The sequence below is a fragment of the Coregonus lavaretus genome (assembly GCF_964263955.1).
Source record: "Coregonus lavaretus genome assembly, chromosome: 29".
NCBI lineage: Eukaryota > Metazoa > Chordata > Actinopteri > Salmoniformes > Salmonidae > Coregonus > Coregonus lavaretus.
Window position 1 is genome coordinate 22,852,201 of NC_140016.1, and position 13,869 is coordinate 22,866,069.

The 13,869-nt window shown below is 41.5% G+C and overlaps 2 protein-coding genes across 2 annotated transcripts; both read right to left on the reverse strand.

Annotated features, from left to right (window-relative positions):
* Window positions 1-1,271: 1,271 nt before the first annotated feature.
* LOC311104818 (UDP-N-acetylglucosamine transferase subunit ALG13-like) lies at window positions 1,272-3,638 on the reverse strand. Its single transcript, XM_084146745.1, has 4 exons — window positions 2,727-3,638; window positions 2,416-2,578; window positions 2,166-2,304; window positions 1,272-2,012 (listed from the first exon to the last, which is right to left on the reverse strand). Exons 1-4 carry the CDS (start codon window positions 2,805-2,807, stop codon window positions 1,901-1,903), a joined length of 495 nt encoding a protein of 164 aa, XP_084002871.1. The 5' UTR covers window positions 2,808-3,638; the 3' UTR covers window positions 1,272-1,900.
* A 2,380-nt stretch (window positions 3,639-6,018) lies between these two features.
* Window positions 6,019-12,055, reverse strand: LOC311105352 (ras-related protein Rap-2c). The gene is made up of 3 exons (XM_084147479.1): window positions 10,902-12,055; window positions 8,512-8,830; window positions 6,019-7,760 (listed from the first exon to the last, which is right to left on the reverse strand). The coding sequence occupies exons 1-2, from the start codon at window positions 11,172-11,174 to the stop codon at window positions 8,552-8,554; spliced, it is 552 nt and encodes a 183-aa protein (XP_084003605.1). The 5' UTR covers window positions 11,175-12,055; the 3' UTR covers window positions 6,019-7,760; window positions 8,512-8,551.
* Window positions 12,056-13,869: the final 1,814 nt, after the last annotated feature.

Below are 13,869 nucleotides of genomic sequence, written 5' to 3' on the forward strand. Positions count from 1 at the left end.
CTTTCCTTCTTGGTCAAATAGCCCTTACACAGCCTGGAGGTGTGTTGGGTCATTGTCTTGTTGAAAAACAAATGATTGTCCCACTAAGTGCAAACCAGATGGGATGGCGTATTGCTGCCGAATGCTGTGGTAACCATGCTGGTTAAGTCTGCCTTGAATTCTAAATAAATCACAGACAGTGTCACCAGCAAAGCACCCCCACACCATCACACCTCCTCCTACATGCTTCACGGTGGGAACCACACATACGGAGATCATCCGTTCACCTACTCTGCGTCTCACAAAGACACAGAGTTTGGACTCATCAGACCAAAGGACAGATTTCCACCGGTCTATTGTCCATTGCTCATGTTTCTTGGCCCAAGCAAGTCTCTTCTTCTTATTGGTGTCCTTTAATAGTGCTTTATTTGCAGCAGATCGACCATGAAGGCCTGATTCACACGGTCTCCTCTGAACAGTTGATGTTGAGATGTGTCTGTTACTTGAACTAGGTGAAGCATTTATTTGGGCTGCAATTTCTGAGGCTGGTAACTCTAATGAACTTATTCTCTGCAGCAGAGGTAACTCTGGGTCTTCCATTCCTGTGGCGGTCCTCATGAGAGCCAGTTTCATCATAGCGCTTAATGGTTTTTGCGACTGCACTTGAAGAGACTTTCAAAGTTCTTGAAATTTTCCAGATTGACTGACCTTCATGTCTTAAAGTAATGATGGACTGTCGTTTCTCTTTGCTTATTTGAGCTGTTCTTGCCATAATATGGACTTGGTCTTTTACCAAATAGGGCTATCTTCTGTATACCAACCCTACCTTGTCACAACACAACTGATTGGCTCAAACGCAATAAGGAAAGAAATTCCACAAATTAACTTTTAACAAGGCACACCTGTTAATTGAAATGCATTCCAGGTGACTACCTCATGAAGCTGGTTAAGAGAATGCCAAGAGTGTGCAAAGCTGTCATCAAGGCAAAGGGTGGCTATTTGAAGAATCTTAAATATAAAATATATTTTGATTTGTTTAACACTTTTTTTGGTTACTACATGATTCCATATGTGTTATTTCATAGTTTTGATGTCTTCACTATTATTCTACAATGTAGAAAATAGTAAAAATAAAGAAAAACCCTGGAATGAGTAGGTGTGTCCAAACTTTTGACTGGTACTGTATATATAATAATAAATAAATACAATTATGGCCATTCTAGCACAGATACAAATTGCAACCAAGTTCTATGTTCATAAAGCTAATAAGAAAATATGTTAAATGACTTGAATATGGGAAAGGTGTAACAACTTTAATTTGCATCAAAAAGTGAGAGAATTGTATCAGAAATTGGAAAGTTCGGGAAGAAATAAGGGAAGATCATGTGGTTTTGTCACAGTCTGTTCTAATGTGTCCTGCGCAGCTTGTGAGTGTCATAGAGGGAAACAGAATGTAGGCTACCCTCTGCTCAACCCCACGTCTAGTTCATCTCAAAGATGAGGAGAGTTTCAGAGTGCAAACATCATAGCCATGGTGATCAACTGTACTGCGCTGATGCAGCAGAAATCACAGAAGACATGTGGTAGTTGCAGCAGCAGAGAAATATTTTGGGGTGAGAGATTTTAGTGCAGAAGAGCTACAGGAAGTTTTGAGAGAAGGGGCTCCATCCTCCCAGGCTGAAGGCGTGGTGTAGGATAGGTTTAGGGCCAACGTAGTGGGATGGAGCGGTGGGTTTTTGGGGATAGTGTATAGGTGCAGGGTTAGATGGTGGTGACCAAAATGTGCAATCCACACTCCGACCTGCGGAAGGCAGTACATTGTCTAGTCTGCTGGAAAGCCACACGAAGAAGAAGAGTGCAAACATCTCCAGAGTCCATAACAGAACACTGAGTTGACCTCAGAGACAGCCCTCCGTTGGAATCATTGAACACCAAGGGCCTTGTCCAGGAAATTGGCAAAATGCTTTGGTTGTCCAGGTAAGAAGGGTGAGAGAACAGCAAGGTCCATCGTCTTCAGGGTCTCAGTAAGAGTGCTGTGAAATAATTTGAGACAAAAGGGTATGTTGACCTACTAAATTTCAATCACAGTTTGACAACTCTAGGACTTTATTAGCAGAAATCTACATATACAATATGTCAGTGACAAAGTGTGAGTCCTCGTGATCAAGTTGAGGATTTACACTGACCTGGGGGTGCAGTACAGTAGGTGTGAGTCTTGGTGTAGCTGTTTGGCCAGCTCTAGCTGGTGATTGTCCATAAGTTTGTCATTGACCACCACTAGCAGTGGCTTGTCTGCACCAAGGGTCTCCAGACAACTACCTGCCCCTGAAAATACAAGACCAGACATGTTATTATAATTAAACAACATCATTGACCAGCACAATGGTATGGTAGTTTAGCTAGTTTGTTTAATTTCTTTAAAAAAGAGATACACACCAGCATGGCTGATAACCAGGTCGGCACATCTGATATTTTCAGCGATGGAATCCTTGAATCGAAAGGCCTCTAACGTGAGCTCGTGACAGCTGTCTGAATCTGGGAGAATAGAGCCTTGTCCGACCTGCAGGACCAAATGTTGATAGCCGCGGGCTTTCAACTCCTTCAAGAGAGAGATAAAGAACTTTCTAGAAATATAACAATGCGAGGGTATGGCACGTCTACTCAAATTATTATTGTCTAGTTTTTGAGGACAGTTGGCTAGCTAGCTAACGTTAGCTTCTGTACTAGCCATCACAGATCATACTCACTTGAACAGCTTCAGGGGAAGTAACACGTTCGATTAGGTCATCAAAGCTTGTTGTTCCTACAGTTACAAATACCCTCTTCATGGTTACTCGTGTAACTAATGTTATCAAATGTAATTTGCAGTACTTGTACCAAAGATGTCCCGTTTGTTTACATGTTTCAGTAGCCTGACGTCACGTTTTTCTTTCATTTCCTTGGCATTTTCCGCAAAAGAATACATCACTCTGCCACCTAAAGGTTTGGACATGTACCTGCAGTCTAGACATTTTTTTCAGAATAATAAGTATGGTAGTATTGATCTACTGAAGAAACAGTAGTATGTCTATGACCATTTTGAAAATACAACCAGTAGCTAGGTTTCCATTCAATTGGCGACAGATTTTCATGCGAATATTCTAAAATCTTCATAAATAAAATATGCGCATTTTCCCGCAAGTGGTGTGTTTCCACCAAACGGATTTGTTGCCCATAAAAATCCCTGCATGATGACATAGTGCATACAAAACGTACTTTTTCATGTACCGAATAAAAATCTAAAGTTCAATGTGTTTCCATCGCATTTTCAACTCTACCGATAGTTGAAAGACAAAAACGGTTGTGTTAAATAGAAAACGTTGCCTACTCTGATCTTGGCACGTGAGCTCTAGCCAACAGCTAGCAGATACAGTGCGGGTTGTTTTGTCTACTACATGAGATTATGGGTAAACGCGAGAATATTTTTTATCTGTCAAACGGCAGTCAAGCATCGACCATCATGTCACCAGAATAAGACCCTCGATCTATTGGAAGGCAGTATCAAACTCATCACCGTGCACTTTCACCACCCTGTGAAGTTCATCTGTAACCTAATAAAGTGTATGGTTTCCCGAGTAGTAGTGGGAGGACCACACGCCATATCATCGCATTTTCGAGATGATTATATCAATATTTGCGCATAAAGGCGTTTCCACCGCCATTTCCCGCAAATTGATTTTACGACACAAAAAGATCCCAACATGTTGAACGAACAAATTATCTGTCGGCATTTATACAATTACACCGAAACTTCCTGTTTCCATCACAGCTGTCGTGATTTTGTTGAATACAATATGACTTGTCGCATAAAATCTGTGGATGGAAACGTGGTTTGAGATACTTTAAAAAAGCCCCCAGATCTATAGATTAACATCTGCTTTCAAATAATGTAGAGAATGCTGCCCTCTTGTGGCTGATTGTGTGACAGTCTTTGGCCTTACTATGTGCAACACATTCAACGTTGCAGATATAAATATATTATATAGAACAGACTATTCTTTCTACATGACAGAAACTCATATCTGTTCTACACCATATTCAGAATGGCCCAACCTCAAGGCCACTCGAGTTGGGTCATATGAATATTGTGCCAGTTCTCATTATGTGCAGTGGAAGGAAGGACAGCACTTTGCATGAAGTGATTTACATTTGATGTGAAGTAGGAAACAATATTCTATATACAGCTCTGGAAAAAATTAAGAGACCACTGCACATTTTTCTTAAATCAGCATCTCTACATGTATGACAGCCATTCCATTCCAGTGTCTGTTGAATTCCAACACAGGCACACCTCATTCTACTGAATTAGGTACTGATTAGGTGATCACCTGAACCAAATCTTATTTAACGAGGAAAAGTATAAAAACCACTGCTGTGGTCATCACTATCCTCTTGCAATAGGACAAGCTCAATGGCAAAAACAGTGCTAATAGTGCCTCAAAAGTAAAATTAATTAAAAAATAACTATGACCATGCCAAAAGAGTTGAAAAGGAACGTTTTGAGTGAGGAAAAGAAGGGTTCAATTCTGGCTTTACTGGCAGAAGGATACAGTGAGTGTCAGGTTGCTTCCATCCTTAAAATTTCAATGATGGCGGTTCATAAGAACAAGTTCAAGCAGCAGGCATTGGGGACAACAAAGCTACAGACCGGCAGAGGGCGAAAACGACTACTGACTGGGATGACCGCCAACTCATTCGAATGTCACTCAACAACCGTAGGATGACATCAAGTGACCTACAAAAATAATGGCAAACGGCAGCTGGGGTGAAGTGCACGGCGAGGACGGTTCGAAACAGGCTCCTAAGGGCAGGGCTGAAGTCGTGCCAAGCTAGAAAAAAGCCCTTCATCAATGAGAAGCAAAGAAGAGCCAGGCTGAGGTTTGCAAAATACCATAAGGATTGGACCGTAGAGGACTGGAGTAAGGTCAACTTCTCTGATGAGTCAAATTTTCAGCTTTGCCCAACACCTGGTTGTCTGATGGTTAGACGGAGACCTGGAGAGGCCTACAAGCCACAGTGTCTCGCACCCACTGTGAAATTTGGTGGAGGATCGGTGATGATCTGGGGGCGCTTCAGCAAGGCTGGAATCGGGCAGATTTGTCTTTGTGAAGGACGCATTAATCAAGCCATGTACAAGGTTGTCCTGGAAGAAAATGTGCTTCCTTTTGCTCTGACATTTTTCCCCAACTCTGAGGATTGTTTTTTTCCAGCAGGACAATGCGCCATGCCACACAGCCAGGTCAATCAAGGTGTGGATGGAGGACCACCAGATCAAGACCCTGTCATGGTCAGCACAATCTCCAGACCTGAACCCCATTGAAAACTTCTGGAATGTGATCAAGAGAAAGATGGATGGTCACAAGCCATCAAACAAAGCCGAGGCGCTTGAATTTTTGACCAAGGAGTGGCATAAAGTCAACCAACATCAATGTGAAAGACTGGTGGAGAGCATGCCAAGACTCATGAAAGCTGTGATTGAAAATCAGGGTTATTCTACCAAATATTGATTTCTGAACTCTTCCTAAGTTAAAACATTAGTATTGTGTTGTTTAAAAATGAACATGAACTTATTTTCTTTGCATTATTCGAGGTCTGACAACACTGCATCTTCTTTGTTATTTTGACCATTTGTCATTTTCTGCAAATAAATGCTCTAAATGACAATATTTTATTTGGTATTTGGGAGAAATGTTGTCAGTAGTTTATAGAATAAAACAAAAATTTTATTTTTACCCAAACACATACTTATAAATAGTAAAACCAGAGAAACTGATAATTTTGCAGTGGTCTCTTAATTTTTTCCAGAGCTGTATAGTGTTTATCACAGTCTGTAATGAACAGTCTAAACCAGAAATGTAAGACCATTTGAATCAGGATACCAAACTTGTGACCACATGATGAGGTCAGTGTCCTATCTTAGTATCAGATTTGTACTACATGACAGTAATTGTGTTGAAGAGATGAAAGTATGAGACTGAATAACCACACAGAAACCAACGTAAGACTGAAATCATTTAAGGCTGTGTTAATACTCAACTTAAAAATAAAAACGACACTAAAGTCGCAAAACCAAAAGCAAGTATAAAAGAAAACTTTGATAATTGGCTAACAATGCAATTAGATATTTTAATAAATAGGTTATGAGAAAAACTTTTTAAAAAATCATAATATAATGTAAAAGTTAGTTTAGGGCCAGAATTTGATCAAACCATCTAACACAGTCATCATCCAAATGACTGAGGAACCTGTATCTCAAGCAACCACACAGCGGTAATCAGAAAACAACCATGGATGTGCTCTTCAGTCATCTCAACGTGAACGTCTCATGCTTGGGGGCAAATTGATCATCATGTCACCAGAATCAGGCCCGTCGAAATAATTGAAAATTGGACTGCTTCTATGACCACCATACAGTTGGTTTGAGGCCCTGTAAAGCATTGTTTCCCAACTCCAGTCAACTAATCATTAAGCCCTCACTAACCATGTTTCCATCCACAGTTTTTGCGAGTAAAATCATACTGTATAAAAAAAAATCACGACAGCTGTGATGGAAACAGGAAGTTTCGGTACAATTTTATAAATGCAGACAGATAATTTGTTCGTTCGACACGGTGGGATCTTTTTGTCTAAAATGTATTATGCGAGAAGTGGCGGTGGAATTCCTTTATGCGCAAATATTGATATAACCATAATATCGAAGTAAACTTGAGTCACGCGATGATGTGGTCCTCCAACTACCACGCAGTTTATTAGGTGACAGATTAAATAATGTATGAAGGTCACGGGGGTGAAAGTGCACGGTGATCTTGATGTTCCTTTCCAATAAATATCAAGGGTCTGATTCTGGTGACATGATGATCGATGCTTGACATATACAAATATTTTTGTTCTTATCCATAATAATCTCATCATGTAGACTAGCCTACCGGAACTATCTCTGCAGGCGGTTGGCTAGAGCACACGTGCCAAGACCAGAGTTGGCACATTTTCTATTTAACACAATAGTGTGTGACAAAACTAACACATTGAACTTTAGATTTTTATTCGGTACATGAAAACGGTCATCAAACTTATTTTTATCTGCAACAAGTCCATTTGATGGAAACACCACTGGTGGGGAAATGCACATATTTCCTTTATGCATATTTTACAATATTATTCTGAAAATCTGTCGCCATTGGATGGAAACCTAGCTAATGACTTGAATCAGGTATTTTGGTAAACACTGCTGTAGAGCACAGCAATCATATAATTACCATGTTTTGATTGAATTCTGGCCCGAGGCCCAAACCTGCATTATGGTTATCACTTCAAAATGATATACCAGATTTAATAAACCCATAAAAGTACAAAGTAAAACTTGGTGATATAATGACTGAGCAGCTTCAAAAGGGACGCTGTGGTCCTGAGCAGATTATTTGCTCATTGCTCTAGCACTCCCCAACCCCAAATGAGAAAATAGAAATCCATAGACAACCCTTCATCCTCATTCCTGTAAATCTGTCCTATACACACTGAAAAGTAGTTATTCCCTGGGCCTTCACCATGAAGGCCAGTGAGTCTGCAGGTGAATGTGTTCCACAGTCAAGATATCAAAGGTTGGGCAGGCTCAAGACTCCCTTGAATTGGTTTATGAACCGACAAGAATCTGCCCTCTGGTAGGTAACACTGCCAGCTGGAGAGGTCAGAAGCTGTGATGGAGCTGAAGTGGTTCCTGGGGTCATAGGTCATCAAAACAGGAACTTTACAACAATGGAAAAAGAAAAAAGTACTGTGTTACTGAGAGTAGAGGAAAGACTGAAGACAATAGGTGTTGAGACACTCGTAGGTATGAGGATATTAATATTTAAGTAATTACCACCTTTACAATTAAGGACATTTGCATTTCATCAATATGTAAACTGTGAAACCCAGTTACAATGACCAATACCTCAATGTTTATGTGTGTCTACTGTATGTGTGGGGAAGGTAGTTCACAGTGAAGAAAATCTGCTTCCTGTTTTGGAACATCAATTTATATTTCAGGATGTTGCGTTTTCCTTTTCCTTTGTCTGGGATCTGCCCTCTTGCTCATAGGTCTCATCTCTCTGCTTGTACATTACCATTCACTTCTCTCACTCCTCTTTTCCACCCCTGTGCTCACTGCTTAGACAGTTGGCTTCTTCACGCCACATTCTTTGTCTGATCTAATCATAACAGGCTAAACCAACGGTTTTATCAGTCCGTGCAGCAAACCCTTTCCCTGTCTGCTTCTTCTAACAGCTGTCATTTCGTTCCCTTTGTGCCACCCCTGATCCTCTCATCTCCCTGCCTCCGCATGCACATTTTTGTACACGCATTACGAACTCTACACTGCTGCTATCCATGCCCATAAGTCTTTTGACAACCTGTGAATTCTTGCCTGTTGTCAGTGAAAAGCCTATCAGTGTGCATTTTCACTTCTTAGTATTACTACGTGTGTGGAGGGTGAAGTGTAGTGCTTCAGCCTCTTACCTGGGGGAGAGTTGTGGAGAGGACAGTGTCCCCTACTCCCTTACTGCACCACACAGGCCGTGCAGCACTGCTCCTGTTTCTCTGGCAGCGTGGCATAGTTCATCTGACGGACGATCTCAGCAAACAGCTCGTCCACCATGGTCTTGCTCTTGGCCGAGGTCTCGATGAAGGGGCAGCCCCACTCCTGAGCCAGGGCCCGGCCGTCTGCACCCGCAACCTCCCTCTCAGACTCCAGGTCCACCTTGTTGCCCACCAGGATCAGTGGCACCTTCTCAAAGCGCTTCACCCGCACTATCTGGTCTCGCATCGGCCTAATGTCCTGGAGTTAGGGATGGATAGAAAGGATATTCTCAGGAACTGTGGGAAAACGTTTGTGGAACAGTTATTGCTGCATAGCTCTTCGATGTACAGTACCAGTCAAAAGTTTGGACACACCTACTCATTCAAGGGTTTGTCATTTTCTACATTGTATAATAATAGTGAAGACAAACTATGAAATAACATATGGAATCATGTAACCAAAAAAAGTGTTAAACAAATCAAAATATATTTGAGATTCTTCAAAGTAGCCACCCTTTGCCTTGATGACAGCTTTGCACACTCTTGGCATTCTCTCAACCAGCTTCACCTGGAATACTTTTCCAACAGTCTTGAAGGAGTTCCCACATATGCTGAGCACTTGTTGGCTGCTTTTCCTTCACTCTGCTGTCCAACTCATCCCAAACCATCTCAATTGGGTTGAGGTCGGGTGATTGTGGAGGCCAGGTCATCTGATGCAGCACTCCATCACTCTCCTTCTTGGTCAAATAGCCCTTACACAGCCTGGAGGTGTGTTGGGTCCTGTTGAAAAACAAATGATAGTCCCACTAAGCGCATACCAGATGGGATGGCGTATCGCTGCAGAATGCTGTGGTAGCCATGCTGGTTAAGTGTGCCTTGAATTCTAAATAAATCACTGACAGTGTCACCAGCAAAGCACCCCCACACCATAACACCACCTCCTCCATGCTTCCCGGTGGGAACCACACGCGGAGATCATCCGTTCACCTACTATGTCTCACAAAGACACGGCGGTTGGAACCAAAAATCTCAAATTTGGACTCATCAGACCAAAGGACAGATTTACACCGGTCTAATGTCCATTGCTCGTGTTTCTTGACCCAAGCAAGTCTCTTCTTCTTATTGGTGTCCTTTAGTGGTGGTTTCTTTGCAGGAATTCGACCACGAAGGCCTGATTCACAGTCTCCTCTGAACAGTTGATGTTGAGATGTGTCTGTTACTTGAACTCTGAAGCATTTATTTGGGCTGCAATTTCTGTAACTAATTAACTTATCCTCTGCAGCAGAGGTAACTCTGGGTCTTCCATTCCTGTGGCGGTCCTCATGAGAGCCAGTTTCATCATAGCGCTTGATGGTTTTTGCGACTGCACTTGAAGAAACTTTCAAAGTTCTTGAAATGTTCCGTATTGACTTACCTTCATGTCTTAAAAGTAATGATGGACTGTCGTTTCTCTTTGCTTATTTGAGCTGTTCTTGCCATAATATGGACTTGGTCTTTTACCAAATAGGGCTATCTTCTGTATACCACCCCTACCTTGTCACAACACATGCGTTTGGCTCAAACGCATTAAGAAGGAAATAAACTCCTCAAATTAACTTTTAACAAGGCACACCTGTTAATTGAAATGCATTCCAGGTGACTACCTCATGAAGCTGGTTGAGAGAATGCCAAGAGTGTGCAAAGCTGTCATCAAGACAAAGGGTGGCTACTTCGAAGAATCTCAAATTGTTTAACACTTTTTTGGTTACTACATGATTCCACATGTGTTATTTCATATTTTTGATGTCTTCACTATTATTCTACAATAGTAAAAATAATGGAAAAACCTGGAATGAGTAGGTGTGTCCAAACGTTTGACTGGTACTGTATATCAATGGGTTAAGTAGCAGCCCATTGGCCCTTCTTCCAACCTGTTGAGTTTATACAATTTTGGACTTGGCCCATAGTTGTAGAGATTAAGGCTATGGCAGGATCTCTCCAATTGGTTCCTACAGGGATGTAGCTCCGTTGGTAGAGCATGGCGTTTGTAACGCCAAGGTTGTGGGTTCGATTCCCACGGGGGGCCAGTATGAAAAATAAAAAAAATGATGTATGTACTCACTAACTGTAAGTCGCTCTGGATAAGAGCGTCTGCTAAATGACTAAAATGTAAATGTACTTTGTCAACAATGGGGTTAGGACTCGAAATGATATCTAGACAACTGGGATTGCTCAGTAGGCCCATTTAAAACATGGCTACAGTGCATCTTGATAGCTGGTGAGGCTATCAAGATGTAAACTCATTGACATGTGGGCAGGTATTGGTAACAACAGGTAGTAAGGGCCTTTACCTGAAATGACTGTTGGTTGACGAGACTGTAGACAAGTATGAAACCCTGGCCGTTCTTGATGTACAGGTCTCTCATGGAGGCGAACTGTTCTGTCCCTGCCGTGTCAAGGATCTCCAACACCGAAGGCGACGAGTCCACTTCAATCTCTTTCCGATAGAAGTCCTCAATTGTAGGGTCATATTTCTCGATGAACGTGCCCGTGACAAACTGGACAGTCAGCGCGGACTTGCCAACGCCGCCGCTTCCCAACACAACCACTTTGTACTCCTTCATTAGGGTGCACGAGCTTGACCCGGGCTACTTAGCTGGCTAGCTGGATTGTTATATCCTTTGACAACATTAATCAAGCAAACCTTGAAAGCACTCCTCTGTAAACTAACAAGTCAACCTCTGTTAAAATGTTAACATGTATGCTTTACAATTGACAAACATGCAACTAGTTAAAACAACCACCAATCTGGTTAAAAATAGAAGTATTGGACTGAGTTAGCTAGCTAGCAAAGTTGGCTAAATCCACAACGCCCCTCCATGCTCGCTCTTGAAAAGGAGCCTTCTTATGCCAAATCCTACACAGACAGTAAACATACCTTGACACTAATATGGGCAGTTGCTGCTATCAGTAATCTGCCCCAAAACTGTGCATTAGCTGACTTGGTGGCTAACTAGCTAAGATGCACAATATAAGAATGATTTCCTATTGTGTCCATTTTTGGAGAGCATGTGAATGTGTCTCGCTCACATACTACCACATCATAAACCATACCGGTGTCGCAAAAGCGCAATTCCAACGTCTGGCCTTATCCCGAGCGGGCTGCACTTAGCAGCCAGATAGCGTCTAGGAACCTCGGTTTGGAGTTTCAGTACAATGTTGTCCACAGTACACTGCTTGCGGTTTAGGATGAGTCGGTGGAAGACCTCCCACTCCCTTCCCTAATGTCGTCCTCACGGCCTCACCCTCGCGCCCACCACTGAGCTGTAATGTCTTGTGGAACCGAGTAAGTTAGCAACTCGTATTTTCTTTCCAAATCTATGAAATGAGGGAGTACCAAATTTGTTGGTGCGAATACTATATATGTTCAAGTCCTAAGCAGGGACATTAAAACGCTACGTGACAGTCCAAAATGCAGGCCATAATGTCAAGGAAGGACCATGGTGGGGAATGTGCAATTTAATTGGTCACCTTGAAGAGCTATTGGCATTCCCATTGGTTAAACTATAACTTCAGGCGGGACAGTAGATCACAACGTTAGAAGGTTTATACATTGCACATAGAAATGTGCTGCATAGAATGGAACTTTCAGGATTCTGTTTCAAAATTTAGTGCGCTATTTACAGAAACTATATTATATGTTATTGGCAAGAAATAATTTGTCTGATATGTCATATATTTTGTGTGTGTGTTTCAGCTTTTCCCCAGCAGGTGGAATGGGAGACTCCAAACATTGATGTGAATGTATGTTCTCCTCTGCTTTTTTTGGACCTCTTTTTCTGGATGCTTTTGCTCAGGACTCTTATTTTTGTTGTTGTTGATGACTGTAAGGGTTGACCTCTGTTAATCAACGTATCACCCATGCTACAGAGGTAGTCAATGGGCTAGTGGACAAACCAAAACAGATACCCAGATGACCACACAAGTGAAACTTAACTTCGGACAGGGACACAGACACACACTGCTACATTGTCTTTCTCATTTTACAATTTAAAAAACACTAACAATACCAAATTACTCATGAACCATTAAGAGAGATCAACATTTAAGTGCTTTATTAAAAGGTAAAACAAAAATAACAGGAGTCATACATGTATCTCTGTCTATATATTTATACATAGTGAAAATAATGGGCTTGTAGCACAGTTCTCTAGCACATACAAGTGCAAGCTAAATGTCTGAAGTGAACTGCCTTACTGCCTCAACTCAACTCATCTCTAACTACAGACTCCATCACTCTCCATCTTATTATTATCATCTGAAGCTGTGGAAGCCATCGGCCAGGTATGTATCAGATCACCTTGAATTTATTTTTGTTTTTAACACGACTTTGAGATTCTGTGTGTAATGAAAAGTGCTATATAGAATAAATCATTATTATTCTTATTATTCTTATTATTCTTATTATTCTTATTATTATTATTATTATTATTATTATTATTATTATTTATCCTACAGTGGAGGAGGAGCCCTGGTCATAATGGCTTTGAGATATGATGGACAGCCTTCTTTCCACTTCTAAACAGGTTATAATATCTTAGTCTGTGTGCCAGTTCGTTCTCTCTTTTGCCTTTGTTGTGGCAAGCAGAAACACACTGGAATTTAAAAAATCCCACCAAACCACCTAATCATTACTTAAATTAAAGGGACACATTCTATGGTCGCTTGGGGTGATGCAAAAATCAACTTTCGTTGTCATATGTAGGCACATGTGTAGTTTATGAGACAGATCTTTCATTTAGTAGCTGTTAATTTGTTAATAAATGTTGGGAGCTGTGACTCTCAATATATTCTACTGAAAGGTTGTCCTCTCCTCTGTTTACGGTAGAAAGGCCTTGGACCAATCCACTGAGACCAAGTGAGCACTAGAACGACAAAAGACAGGAAAACAGTGACCATTAGTGGCTGTTCGGGCTACATACATGCATTTCCCCACGAGCTGATCCTGATCTTATTCCACAGACAGCCAGCAGGGGGAACTCCAGACTCACAGGTTGTTCTGCTATATAACACACAAAACTCACAAACAATACAATACAACTATTTTTACCACTAGGCTTACTGAACTACCATGAAAAATACATTTAGACAGTTGAAGCGAGCATACTTTTTATTCATAAAAATGACCCTTTCTAGTTGACGAGGGATTTGGCAGTGCCGTCATTGAGATCTCATACTTCTTATTTTCGTCACAGGGGGATTAGCTCAAATGGTAGAGCGCTCGCTTAGCATGCGAGAGGTAGCGGGATCGATGCCCGC

What these genes read in the sequence shown, in the direction of transcription:
- LOC311104818 (XM_084146745.1), bottom strand. Translation starts at nt 2,807, where the DNA reads ATGAAGAGGGTATTTGTAACTGTAGGAACAACAAGCTTTGATGACCTA. An exon ending in CCTGGTTATCAGCCATGCTG is followed by an intron (nt 2,305 to 2,415) that starts GTGTGTATCTCT and finishes TTGTATTTTCAG; the next exon opens with GGGCAGGTAGTTGTCTGGAG. An exon ending in CTACTGTACTGCACCCCCAG is followed by an intron (nt 2,013 to 2,165) that starts GTCAGTGTAAAT and finishes ATTATTTCACAG; the next exon opens with CACTCTTACTGAGACCCTGA.
- LOC311105352 (XM_084147479.1), bottom strand. Translation starts at nt 11,174, where the DNA reads ATGAAGGAGTACAAAGTGGTTGTGTTGGGAAGCGGCGGCGTTGGCAAG. An exon ending in TCAACCAACAGTCATTTCAG is followed by an intron (nt 8,831 to 10,901) that starts GTAAAGGCCCTT and finishes CCCTAACTCCAG; the next exon opens with GACATTAGGCCGATGCGAGA.